The sequence below is a fragment of the Bufo gargarizans genome, chromosome 3 (genome assembly GCF_014858855.1).
Source record: "Bufo gargarizans isolate SCDJY-AF-19 chromosome 3, ASM1485885v1, whole genome shotgun sequence".
Taxonomy (NCBI): Eukaryota; Metazoa; Chordata; class Amphibia; order Anura; family Bufonidae; genus Bufo; species Bufo gargarizans.
In genome coordinates this window covers 504,223,790-504,238,544 of record NC_058082.1, presented here as the reverse complement: position 1 = coordinate 504,238,544, position 14,755 = coordinate 504,223,790, and the positions used below count along the sequence as shown (strand labels likewise).

Here is a 14,755-nt window from a genome sequence, read left to right as displayed (position 1 = left end):
GTGTGTGGCGGTATCAACTATGCCGGATACGGTAACTCCTCTACCGGAACGGACTACTGGAGCTACCTGCCAGAGATGTGAACGTAGCCTTAGCCTTGGATTTCTCCAGTGAATCCTCTTGTAAAATACTGTACATGTCAGATTTAATCCTGATGTGTGAACATACCCTACCTTGTGACGGCTAACCTCCAGCACGCCAGCTGTGGTAAAACTACGATTCCCAAGATGTACACTTGCTTGGCTGTTCTCAGAACTCCATAAAAATGAATGGGAGTTGTAGTTTCACCACAGCTGGCGTTCCGGAGGTTAGCCATCACTCGGTAGCCTAAGCATTGTACACACAGCCATAATCCATAGTGATAGGGACTTACACTACCAGTAATATGCAGGCGCAGCAGATGGTACATCCTCACCAAGCAAGTGTTGGCTGTTGTCCCCAACAACCAGATTTCAAATGACATGAATGTCACCTGAATCGTTGCCTTCGGTGACACCACTTCAAAGGGTTCTTCTTAGTGTCAGATATTGACAAGGTAAAGTAACAAACTGGACATTCTGGGGGTCCATAGCAACCAATTAGATTGAGCCTTTCATTTTCCAAAGGAGCTCTGAAAAATGAAAGATGGAATCCAATTGGTTGCTATAGGCAACTAAGCCAGTTTTCCTTTGCACCAGTTTTGATACATCTCTCTCTCTATGTTCAGGATTCTTACTCACTTTAGCATAAATTACAAAAGAAAGAGTCCTTCATGATCCTAAAGTAGACATAGTATTAATGAACCCCTAATATGACTGCATCTACCTGAAGGAGAAAATTTAAATATATAGTATAATGCCGCCTGATTATACCAGACAATACATTCCCAAATTTTATGTGTGTGTACGCATTCCTGAGGTGGGAGGTAGACTCACTTGGGTGAGGGGCTATAGATTAGATGAAGTAAGCATGGGTAATGAGGAACAGATGTTGGCCAAGAAGAACATGAAGAAAGCACACATTATCCATATATGGAGATGTCCAATGGGGTTGTAGAGAGAGTTTAACCTATCCAATGAGGATAGGACAAGTATTTAAACTTTAGGATGATTATGTGTATAAGACGAGTGTGGGCCTCTGCCTCTTTGAGCATTTTCTTTGTGCAATTGAAGCGGTTAATGCTCCCGGCTAGCCGCAATAAACCTTATTCTTCCTGAAGACTGCGATTCCTGAGTGGTTTTCCACAACATACCCAGCAATAATATGAAACTAAACCAAAAAGAGTTCCACTGTATAGTGGTCATCCAACCCAAAAAGTTGGAATACTCCCCTCACTAATCCCATAACGCTGTCAAGTCGTCGCTTCCCTGGTCCCCCATCAGTCTCTTTTCACCTGGACAGATTGATGACATCACCACCACAGCCAATGAGCGGGTCTTTGAGGACACGTCAACATTGGGTGAACAGAGACCCCCAGGGGACCAAGGAAGCATTGGCATGGGATTGGTAAGGTAAGTATTAGTCCGTTTATGATTTCATAGGATTGGAAGCTGTTATTTTACAGGAGTGTAAGACTATAACTGTCATGGGGCGGACAATCCCTTTAGGAGACTGTCAACACATTTTCAATATGCAGGTATCAGTAAAAATACGAATAAGGCCCCATGCACATGACCATATACTTTTTCTGCATCCGATCCGCTTTTGTTTTTTTCATTTCAATAGGTCCGTATCCATACGTCTTTTCCGCCGGCCCGCAAAAAATATAACACATGGGGGGCGCATGCGCGCGGCTTGCAGGGAAGACATGGCTCTGTAAGCTCCGCACCAACCGCTGACAAATTCCCTATACCAGCGCCGTTCAAACGGCTCCACCAGCCCTGAATACTCATGCAGGGGTCGCAGAAGACTGCCAGAGGCAAGAGGGGGATCTAAAATCCCAGATACGCCGATACCTTCACAGACCATACCGGAGATCTTCCGGAGCACAAGGCAATCCATCATGGCGGATAAAGCCGCATCCCCAGCAAGCCCGGTCTCCTCTATTGAAAGCGAACCCCGCACGGATGCGGCAACCTCACAAGCAGGTCAGGCAGATCTATATGCTAACATAGCAACCCTTTTTAAAACCGAGCTTTCCCAGGCGGTTGCAGAATTCTCCCGCCAGATAAACGATCTGGGGAACAGAGTCTCAGACCTGGAGTCCAAAGCAGACGAACTTTCTGACGCCATAGGCGCCGGCAGGAAAGACATTGATGCGCATTCTCTCCACTTACAAGCGCTTGAAGCGAAACTAGAGGACTTGGAGAACAGGTCCAGGAGAGGTAATTTGCGGATCTGGGGCTTACCAGAGTCCTACCAGGACCTCGCGACCACCATGGGCGCACTGTTCGCCTCTTTATTACCCCAGGCCCAGCCGAATCTGTTGCGGTTGGACAGAATACATCGAGCCCTGGGGAAACCGCGAATCCTGGATACCCCCAGAGATGTAATCCTGAAATTTCATCATCCGGAGGTGAGGGACATGATATTAAATACCGCACGAAATATGGCGGCCATGCCCGATCTTCCACCCACAGTACACCTTTATGCTGATTTAGCCCCCACTACGCTTCGTAAGCGCAGGGAAATGAGGCCTGTGACACAGGCGCTCCAACAAGCGCAAGTACGCTATAGGTGGGGGTTCCCCTTTGCTTTATCTTTCCAACTGAACTCTCGCTCTTACACAGTTTATACCCCTGAAGAAGGGATTGAAAAGCTGCACCAGGCTGGATTGAAGGTGGATCGTTTAGAGAGACCAGCTGCGCCTCCGAAGCCTCAGCGCCCGGCCAGAGTCTGGACCCAAGTCCCCATAGCCACATCGCCCACAAATAAGTCCCCGGGACACTGAGTGAGCCATTATGTCCTACACTTTTCTACCCAGGGTTAAATGGGACACTAATCCAACGTGTTCGGTTTATACTAATGTTCACTTACTATAAGATTGGGCTCTTTTTACAGCCCAGTAATGTTGTAATGTTGTATTTTGATTATAACCTCTTGCATGAGTTTCGATCAGGTTATCCGATAGGGACTCAGCGAATCGGATTCTTATGCTGTCCTCTATTGTTGGGCTTATATCTGTGAGTGCAGGGATTCATATTATTCCCCTGCTGCTCATACTCAGCCCACTTCTCTATGCTGGCCGTATTGGGCTCAGCCATTCAAGCTGTCTAACAGCTTTGTTTGAGTTATTGTCCTTTTTGTATGTTAACTTATTTATTTTATTGGAGATCCATACTTATGCCGTCCATTACGCTATGTGGTCTATTCAATTTGTTTTGCTAAGCTACACTATTTACTGTTGGGATAATGTGTAAGTTGCTGTCACACAATGTACGGGGTTTGAATTCCCCGAGGAAACGCAAAACGGCCCTTACATCCTATTTTAGGCATAACCCAGATATAATATGTATACAAGAGACACACTTTACACCCACCTCCCATCCTAAATTTTTCCACCCCCACTACTCCAGATTTTTCTCCTCTACATTTCGCTCCAAAAGCAGGGGTGTAGTCACCCTTTTAAGAAATTCGTTACCATTCTAGGTGACTAGCCACATTACCGATCCGGAGGGGCGTTATGTTATCCTGTTGGGGGAACTGGAGGGGAAAATAATGTGTATAGTAAATGTATATGCCCCGACTGAGGATCCGATTGCCTTTTTCACCCAAATGTACCACAAACTTGAGGCACTAAGATATGATGAGATATTATGGGCTGGGGACTTCAACTTTGTGGTTAATCCCTCATTGGATCGCTCCTCACCCCCTAACACTCCGCGCCCTGCAGCACAGGGATCCCAAATTAGAACTGTTATGGAGTCCCTTTCTATTGCTGACTCCTGGAGGGAGCACAACAGCACCCAAAGAGGCTACACTTATTACTCACCAGCCCATCACCTATATACCCGCATCGATCTGGTTCTGATCTCCACGTCCTTGCTACCCCTTTTGGCCTATTGTAGACACCAAGTGGCGGCCTGGTCTGATCATGATATGGTCATCGCTGACACCTCCCCAGCCACTCCCACGAGTCGTCTCTTTGCATGGAGACTCAATGAGTCACTGTTGACCAGGCCGGCCGTGCGAGACCGGCTCCAGGATTACTTAAAGCAATATTTCCTGGAGAACTCCAACCCAGATATTGACCCTGTTGTGATCTGGCTATCCCACAAAGCTTTTATAAGGGGCCAAATTATTAAGGAAGCGTCACTGTTAAAAAAAAGAGAGACATGCCCGTCTGTCAAGCCTTGAGACCAAGCTCAGTAAATTGGTTAGGGCCCATCAAAGAGCCCCCTCTCTATATTTACTTAGAGAAATTAAAAACACCAAAATGCAAATAAACATGATTCTCACGAACGATACAGAGAAAGCCTTACGTTGGACCGCATCCTACTACTATAAATATGCTAACAAACCTGATAAGATGCTGGCCCGTCAACTTAAGGCTAGGCAAAAAATCAACCAGGTGTTCCGGATTCGCTCAGAGTCAGGACAGGTGTCCTCCAACCCGGAGACCATATACCAAACCTTCCATAAATTCTATCAACAACTGTATGCTAAGCCAGGGGCCACACAGGGACAATCGGATGACAATTTTCTGAGGTCCATCAGGCTCCCACAGGTTTCCACTGAGGCTTTAAACGACCTAAGCAAAGAGATAGTGAATGAAGAAGTAGAGTTTACAATTAAGGCCCTGAAGTTAGGCAAGGCACCTGGACCAGATGGGCTTTCGGCCCTCTACTATAACAAATTTGCTTCCTTGCTAACCCCTCATATCACTAAATTTTGCAACCATATAATGTTAGGTAATACCCCTCATCCAGATTTCCTTGCCGCTAACATCACGGTCATCCCCAAGCCTAAAAAGGATCACCTTTCCCCATCCAATTACAGGCCCATTTCATTATTGAACCTGGACACGAAAATCCTCACATCCATACTGGCCCGGCGACTAAATATTCTCCTTCCGAGTCTCATTGGTAAAGACCAGGTGGGGTTCATACCTGGTAGGGAAGCCCCTGACAATATCTGAAAAATCCTCAATCTGATCCAAGTAGCAAATAAACGGAACACCCCATTAGCTGTTTTGGCCCTTGACATAGAAAAAGCTTTCGATTCTGTCACATGGGACTACTTACATCAAGTCCTCCTGTCCATGGGTATTAGGGGACCATTTGTGCAGGCAGTCAAGGCCCTTTATTCCAATCCAGTTGCCTACCTTAAGCTTCCGTCCAGGAACCCAGCTCCCATCCAAATACTCAGGGGTATACGTCAGGGGTGCCCTCTCTCCCCGGCTCTCTTTGCCTTAGCAATGGAACCCCTCTCCATTTCTATCAGAAACGACCAGAATGTCACAGGACTCCAGGTGGGGAACACTGAACATAAGCTGAGCCTGTTTGCGGATGACCTCCTCTTATCCCTTACAAACCCTCTCATTCAACTACCGAATCTGTTACAAATCCTGAAATCCTTTTCGGAAGTCTCTGGACTGCATATCAATCACCAAAAATCTGAGCTCATGTTATGCAATGTTTCCCCATTACTAAAGTCAACACTATTGCAAGACTTCCAGTTCCAATATTTGCCCAATCATATTCCATACCTGGGTACTATGGTGCCCACTCAGCCCCACTTGATGTATAAATTGAACTATTCCCCCCTATACCGAACAATTAGAGATGATCTTAAAACATGGGCCGCGCTGCCAGTGTCTTGGATAGGCAGGATACACATAATAAGAATGGTAGTTCTACCTAGACTACTATACCTCTTCCGCACTATACCATTGCCGGTCCCGAGTCGGGATCTCCACGACCTACAAAAGGACGTAATGAAATTTATCTGGGGCAATAAACAAGCTCGCATTGCTCGGGCTACCATGTGTCGACATAAAACGCAAGGGGGTCTTTCAGTACCCGATTTTGTAAAATATTATAAAGCAGCTAGACTAGCCCAACTTTTCCTGACGCATCTGAAGCCAGAAACTCACCCCTTATGGGTATCAATAGAACAATCGCTCCTTGCACCTTGGTCGTGGAGGGCCCTGCTTTGGACTACCCTGCCTATCCCGGCGACTATTCGTTCTAATTCACCTCTATCCTATCAGGCCTTACTGATGTGGAGGTCTGTCAGGTTCAAGTTGGGCCTGCAGTCTAAACATACACCACTGCTTCACATAATAGGCAGCCCGGCCTTCCCACCAGGGCTTAGGGCAACCGATTTTGGTTGGTGGATCAATAATAAATGTGTAACATTACATAAGTTCCTGATTAGGGGGAAATTAACCACACTGTCTGATTTCAAGGATAGGTTTGAGCTCCCTACTAGTGAGTTATTCTCAGCCAATCAAGTTTTTTCATTCCTTCACTCCTTAAAGATTGATGGTATGCGCTTAGATTTTACTCCCTTTGAGCGTTTCGTTACCTTCTCACTATGTAAGCAGGGGCCATTGTCTAGATTATATGGAATGCTTGATGCATCACCCGAGGGAGTCAAGCTTTCGTATATGGTGGAGTGGGAGAAGGATATACAAGAAGAATACCCACTTTCGGAGTGGTTTCTGCGTTCCCAGACTTTAACCAAAAACTCATGGCAGACCACTCTGGCAGAGACCTCCGTGAAAGTACTTCATAGAACCCACCTGGTACCCTACAGGTTACACCGCATATATCCAGAGGTCTCGCCACTATGCTTTAGAGGTTGCACAGAGGACGGTACAGTTTTCCATATTTGGTGGACCTGCCCCCATGTCCAGCGGTTCTGGTCTAAAATAGGCAAACTGATTTCCACAGTGCTAGGTTGCACCTATAAGCCCACTCCTTCCCTATGTCTGCTAGGGGACAAACCCCCTTGGCTGACTTTCGCCAAGTTCAAATTATTACAACATATTTTGCTTGCTGCTAGAATCCATATTGCGTACAAATGGAAATCGGATACATTAAGTTTTAGTGCAGTTTTTGATAGAGTCAATAAGATTTTGCTATATGAAAAGCTGTCAGCCATTCGCTTGGATACGTATGAACCTTTTGAAAAATTGTGGGAACCCTGGGTCTCCTCCTCCTACTCTGCCAGTGTACAACAAAGTATTTTGTTATGATATCTGCTAAGCCCTGTAGAGACCTCAGACACGCAAGGCCTATAAATCGCTTGAAGATGTATGGATGTAACATTTTATTCCACTCTCTTGTAATTGACCACTGTCGGATCTCCTTTGGATATTTGTTTAAGTTACTTTATTTTGTTCCTTTTGTTTTACTATATGTATGTACCAAATACCTATATCATTGGTATCTCATGATACATTTCTGATGCTATAAAACTTCAATAAAGCATTTGAAACATAAAAATATAACACATGTCCTATTCTCGGTTTTGCAGACAAGGATAGTACATTTCTATAAGAAAATGGCGGCGGGCACCTATGTTTTGTGGATCCACGGATTATGGACCTCAAAACACATATGGTCGTGTGCATGAGGCCTAAAACATTTATCACTGAAATACTGGAAGAAATGAATAGCATCATTATTTCACAAGGGAATTCATTATATTTGGCAGATCCGTCTGGCACAAGGACGCACTAAGAGAACAGCACTCACGGATTTTTCGTAGTTTCCCACGACAAGATGCACACGTCTCGCGCAACAGCTGGTACTTAATTGCCAGGTTGGCTTTTCCCGTCTCCAGACGTGGGCGAAGAGACAAGTTTTTCTGAGCAAGCTCAAAGTTAGAGGCCAAAGAGGTTCTTCTCTCCTCTTGGAGAGACTGCGCCTACGGGAAGAAGACAGAGATATGGTAACAGACACAGAGCAAAATGAAAACCATATAGAGATCTTGAAGAGCATGGTGGGCATCTATGACTAAGACATACATGCGACTCCCAAATGGGCCATACTGCCGTGGTAAGCCTAAACTTGGATAAAACTCATTACCCATAATCTTTAGATTAGGGCTGCATGGCGTCTTTTGGTCACACAATGGTAGTGGTCAACCCGCAACCTCGAGGTTTCCCTATAGGGTCCACAGTCACAGGAAGATTGCTTCTTCAGTCATGAGTAGTAATGATGATTCTACATGTACCCGCCTGAACTGAAAACACATTGAAACATGATCATTTTTAAAGGGCTTGTCCAAAATAGTTTTTTTTTTAGTAGGAGAAACTGCCAGGAGCCGGATGAAATACTAAAAGAAGTTAAACTCACCTTTCCAGCTGCTCCGGTACAGCACCACCGCACCTTCCTCTTCCCCAGGCTGCAGCAGTGACATCCCATACACCGCTGGCACCCGCCACATATAAGCGGTGTGACAGAGGGAGCAGACTTCCTGTCTCCTATCGGCACCACACAAATGCGATCGCGGGGTGTTGATGTGTGTAAAGGCTGGCTGGAGACTGGTATAGGCCCCAAGCCTGCCTTGAGTGTTTTCCAGCAGGCTGAGCCTCTCAGTATAGCACATTAGGGGATAGTGCATTGTATTTTAAAAGCAATCTAAATATTGCCTGTTACAGTCCCCTTGTGGGATAGTGGTAAAAAAAGAAAAAGAAAAAAAAAAAAAAAAAACTTAGGGTACTTTCACACTTGCGTTGCTGGATTCCAGCAGGCAGTTCTTTCGCCAGAACTGCCTGCCGGATCCAGCAATCTGTATGCCATCGGAAACCATTTGTAGATGGATTCGGATGCGGATCCGTCTCACAAATGCAATTGCAACACCGGATCCGTCTCTCCGGTGTCATCCGGAAAAACTAATCTGGTATTTTATTTATTTTTTTACATTTTATAAAGGTCTGCGTATGCTCAGACCGGATCCGTCAATGCAGCAATTTTAATGCCAGCACTAATACATTCCAATGGAAAAAAATGGCGGCAAGTGTTCAGGATTTTTGGCCGGAGAGAAAAATGCAGCATGCTGCGGTTTTTTCTCCGTCCAAATATTGTAAAAGGACTGAACTGAAGACATGCATTAGGATAAATAAAATAAAAAAACTGGTTTTTTTCTAGGACGGAACTCCATACCGGAAAACTTTGACGCAAGTGTGAAAGTACCCTTAGTAAATAAAAAAAAATTCCAATAAAAATTTTGGGCTTTTTTTTCCATTGAAAATATGCTCCCCCACATGTTTGGTATCGCCACATCCATAACAACCCGAACTACACAAATATCATGTAAATTATCACTTATTGTAGACACCATAAAAAAAAAATTAAAAAAAAAGGCAGAAGTGCTAATTTATTCTTAGTTGCCACCGGAAAAATGTGATAACAAGCGATCAAAAACCGTAATTTACCCCAAAATGATACCAATGAAAACTACAAAAATATATATTTGGTATCGCTGTAATCGTACTGACCCAGACTAAAAAAAATAAAAAAGTTATAGCAATTTGAAGGCGATGATGAAAAAAGGAAGAAAGGCCCAAAACAGGCTAGTCACTAAGGGGTTAAGTTTGTTTGATTCCGTCTTTCCCACATTCAATGTACGGTAATCTGTTACCTCTCCTGACATGTCTGTTTTAATATTTAATTGTATTCCCCGTGAAATGACAACTCTGGGGCATCTATTCTTATGACTCTGTGTTGTACCATTGCTCTATTATTCCTGCTAGAAGTTTATGGATAAAAGGTACAACTGGGTGTTACCAGTTGGGGTGGTGTCCCAGCACAGGCTGACACTGTCCAATCAGTGCTGCCAGTGACAGACACATCCCCCAAGTGTTAACACCCAGTTGTTCATTTATTTATAAACTTCTAGTAGGAATAACAGAGCAATGGCATCACACACTCATTCAAAAAGATGCTCCAGAATGGTGATTACAAGCAGAAAAATATATAAAAAAATCATTTTAAACTTTATGATTGGCACAATCATGACATTTAATGGGCTATAGGATGAGAAGTCACATGGACAGCGATTGACATGAACAATATCTGTATCAGGTGGAAGAACTGTCCATTATTCCCATCATTTCAAATCTTTCTCTGTACGCCCCTCTAAGGACCAAAGTCTAGAGAGGAAAGCAGTATGTCAGATAATGGAATATTTTTCTCTGCCCAGGAATTACTATGATACCGTAGTTTGTGACTATAACGCTGGGTTGGACAAGTCTCAGGTGCCTTCCAGTCCATGCACCCAGAGGTCTACTGCTGGCTCTCAGGTTTTTGGGTTCATTTCTACTGTTGGATTCATGTGGATGGGTGGCAGCCTGCAACATTCGGGTCACTCCTGGTAAGGGCTCATACACACAAACTTATTTTTTTCCCGGTTTGAGCGTTTTTTAAATTTTTGTGGCTAATATGCAGATCCATTCACTTCAATGGGCCCACATTAAAAAAAAACTGAATTTACTCTGTGTGCATTCCGTGAACGTATGTCCATTCCACAAAAAGTGGAACATCTCCCATTATTGTCCATATTATGGACAAGGATAGGATTGTTCTATTATAGGCCTGACGTTCCATTCCGCAAAATGAAGAACGCACACAGCCGATATTGTGTTTTGCGCACCGCAAAACAGGTAACGGTCGTGTGCATGAGCCCTTAAAGGACTATAAGACTCATCAGGATACTCTGCACCTGGATGTTGAGACGAAAGCCACTTTCACAGCAATATTTTGGCCTGTATTTTGCTTTGGTATTTGTGACCCAAAATCGGGCGAGGAATCTATACAGCAAAAAATGTAATGCAAACATTTGTACGTCCTCCAAGTTTTAAAGGAGTTGTGCAAGAATGACGGGGAGGGGGACACACACACACACACACACACCGTAAAGGTAAGATCACTTACTAGAGGCCTCTTTCACACGACCATATGGCTTTTTCAGTGTTTTACGGTCTGTTTTTCATGGATCCGTTGTTCCATTTTTTGTCTCAGTTTTTCCGTATGGCATATACAGTAATTACATAGAAAAAATTGAGCTGGAGATAAAATTTTCAATAGATGGTTCCATAAAATTGGAACGGATACGGAAGACAAACTAATGCATTTCTGTATGTGTTCCTTTTTTTGTGGACCCATTGACTTGAATGGAGCCACGGAACGTGGTTTGCGGGCAATAATAGGACATGTTCTATCTTTCAACGGAACGGAAAAACGGAAATGGAATGCATATGGAGTACATTCCGATTTTTAGTTTTTTTTGTGGAACCATTGAAATGAATGGTTCCATATACGGACCGTATACGGAAAGCAAAAAACGGCCCATAAACAAAAAAACAAAACAAAAAACGGTCCTGTGAAAGAGGCCTTACATGTGCTGGCTCCCTTCTTCTCCTCCAGGCCTGGGCTCCTCACTGTAAACATCCGGTTTGACATCTCCTGCAGCCAATCACTGGCCGCGTCAGTCTCCGGTTCCCCTTAGGTCATGACAAATGGTAACACGACGGAAGGGGATCCGGTCACCACCGCAGCCAGTCACTGTCAAACCGGATGTTTACAGTGAGGAGCCCAGGCCTGTAGGAGAAGAAGCAGGAATCCACCACCAGGAAGCAGGTAGGTAAGCTTCCCGTTACAGGTCCGGACAAGTGAGGTGACTTGTTAATATCCCCCCCCCCCCCTCCTATTCTTTCGCAACCCCTTTAAGGCCCCATACACATAGGAGAAAAGTCGTCTGAACCCACCAGTTCCAGCTGACTATCTAATATGCATGAGGAACCTCCCAACAGAGGATGTCAAGAGAAAGGATCAGACATGTTGAATTTCAATGTCCAATCCTTTTGCCCTCAGTGAGAAAAAGAGTATGGGAGGGTCAGGAGGAATAACTACGAGCTTCTGACAACTGCCATCGAATGTGTATGGGCACCTTTAAACCCGCTCCTGACTTTAGCCTCATGCAGACGTCCGTGGAACACGGTCCGTGGGATACCGGACTGGCATTGCAGAAGCGCACGGTTGCTATGACGCCGTGCGCTTCGTGCCGCCGCTGCTGTACAGTAATATACTCATATAGATCATACAAGTGTATTACTGTACTGCGGCGGCACAAAGCGCACGGGGTCATAGCAACCAATGTAGTTGTGCGCTCCTGCAATGCCAGTCCGGTATCCCACGGACGTCTGCATGAGGCTTTTGGCTTACAAATGATAGAAAGCGGCCTAGGGCCTTGCACACACTTCAGTTATTTGGTCAGTGATTTCCATCAGTTATTGTGAGGCAAAACCAAGTGCGGGTCAAAAAAAACATATTGATTGTCTATCCTCATGATGGGTCATCAATATCTGTTCATGGGGGTTCAACACCAGTCTCCCCTGCCGATGATCAGCAGCGCCGTATATCGCACAGTGGCTGTGCTTGGTATTGCAGCACAGGCCCATTCACTTGAATGAGACTGAGCTGCACACAGGTCATGGGACTGATGAACGTGACGTCACTGACTACAGCACTCTCTAGAGCACCGAGGCCTCTTCAAATAGCCAATCGGTGCCAGAAACTGGACCGATCATATCCTGAGGATAGGCCATCAACATTCTACTCCCGGAAGACCCCATTTAAATATCATTTCAATCAAATGGTAGCAATGAACCAGTATATAAATGATCTGCCAATCCATCTTCCAGGGGAGCCACAAGAGGTAAGAATCTGAAGCTGTGAGGGCAACAACCATGGTCGTGCTGGAGAGTCCGCGCCCCATGTGCTGTATGTGGAGTCACGCACTGTGTCTCTTGATCACAAACTGGGCGATCTGGTTGTCTATTTGACCCTGGACAAAACGTTTTGACCCTGATCTGACTGGGACGGCAGCCGGTTAAGGGGCGTAGATGCAAAAACGGTCTTGATGAAGAAGATCTTCCATGTGGTGATATGAAAACATCACACAAGTTTCCCTGTTATCTAATGAAACAGTATAAAAGACAGCGTAAAATACCAAATATACCTACAAGACAGACTTGTGCCAACAACGGAACTTATTCCCCTTGGTGAGAACTGTCCATTTTGGCACCACAGACAAAAGTCATGGACCTGATTGCTTGCCAGTCGTCAACGATTGTGGTGGTCATGTCTACGGAACGTACAAACGACAAAACAGCCATGACAAGCAATCACGAAGAGACACAAGCGTCCTGCGTGCCAACTAACATGCCATACACACACACCAGACACCGAAAAGGAACACGGATGACAAAAATGAGGAGGAGAGAAAAGGGAACAAAGGAAAGATGTAAGGGGAGGGAGACGTAAAGAATAGACAAAAAAAAAAAAAAAGAAAGCCAGCCTGAGAGCTTAGCTCACCGCTACAAAGCATGTCACCATCGGCGGGCCTGTAATGTCAGCAGCAATGCAGTTTATTGTATGTGTGGATCCGGCAGCCGTGTTTACACCCAGGACCGCCGTGGACGCAGGCATCACAAAGAACGCTACAGGTTCTGTGCACATCCTGAGGAGAGCAATATGTGGGTGGCACAGGCCTAGTCTGCCCGTACACATCAACATGGACTGTTGTGACACATGACAGATCAGTCTCAGCCTGGCACAGACCCTGGCACCATCCGCTGGATGCTCATGGCTTTGTGTAAACACACAGCCACCGGATGGATGTCCACCCAAGGAGCTGCTGCAGGAAGCCTGCACGTAGACAAGGTGTGGAGAGCCCCTCATCTTGAAGGATGTGTCAGGGAATACAGGCCCTGGCAATGGCACATTCTCCAGCTGTCTGCACAGCGCCCGCCCGGCTTCCCATCTACACCCTGTTTATTTACTAACAAGTCAATGGCTGTGCAGATGTTGGTACATAGCGGTGGGGGTGGGGGGCACCATGTCTGCTGCTCAGCCCCAGCCTCATAACAATGGAAATGCAGTGATTGCAGGTAATAATAATAATAATAATAAGTCCTGCCTGGAAAACACAGGGGCCTGGCAGCACAAAGCTCTGCCAGGTGCCATCCAGGGCTGGGTGGGGGTCCCAGCATGGCAATATGTGCTGCCCCCCTAGCTCTGTGTGTGTGAGGGGATGAGGAGGGAGCTATGGAGGGGAGCAGCTCCACTGACAAATGATGCTGGCCGGCTCCATGGATACACAAGGTGTCTACATGCATTGTTCCACAGTGGAGGGGTGATGCAGGCTGGCATGCAGGGTGCCAGGGGCTTCCTGATGGGCATGGGGTGGCTCAACAGGCAGGGTTTGCAGCTGCTCCATGTCTCAGGTGATGTATGAACATAGCAGCACACACGTATGGACACACAAACAGCAGCCCCACTACCTGCTCGCTCAGGCGGACGATGCGCTGCAGTTTCCCCTCGTCCTGCAGCAGCTGCCGGAGCTGCTCGGTGCTCAGCACCCCGAATCGGTCCGATGGGCTGGAGCCGCCGCCGCCGCCGCCGCCGGCCTCCGGGGAAGGATCAGGACGGGCGACGGTCTTGAAGCTGCCGGCTTCCGAGGACAGGTGGGGGCGGGTGACCCCCGGCTTGGCGCTCTCGTGCTCCGGGGACGGATGGGAGCGGCTCCCCGGGTTCATGCTGCCGGGCTCCGGGTCCACTCTCAATCCCGCGGTCCCCGCAGTCTGCAGCGGGGGGCGCAATACCCGGAGCGGCCACCAGAGGGCGCCCGGAGCCTTCTCTATGTGTCCAGCTCGCAGTGTAATAGCTGCCGCCTGGAGCTGTGTCTGCCTATACACAGAGCTAAATATACCCCAGCCCTGCACGGCAATCTATAGCTCCGTGTGCACACAGGTAGACGGACACCTTCTATATGTGTCCGTTAGTCCGGGTCCCTGTTCTGAATAATCCGCCAGGCGCTGCCCAG

General features: G+C 46.4%; 1 protein-coding gene across 1 annotated transcript in view; it reads right to left on the bottom strand.

Annotated features, from left to right (window-relative positions):
• The window catches only part of VPS37D (VPS37D subunit of ESCRT-I), a 32,193-nt gene extending 17,715 nt beyond the window's left edge, over positions 1 to 14,478 (bottom strand). The window contains exons 1-2 of the mRNA XM_044288129.1: positions 14,214 to 14,478; positions 7,621 to 7,792 (exon numbers count right to left, since the gene is read on the bottom strand). Coding sequence (XP_044144064.1) covers positions 7,621 to 7,792; positions 14,214 to 14,468 — 427 coding nt within the window. The 5' untranslated portion in view covers positions 14,469 to 14,478. The remainder of the gene's footprint in view (positions 1 to 7,620; positions 7,793 to 14,213) is intronic.
• Positions 14,479 to 14,755: the final 277 nt, after the last annotated feature.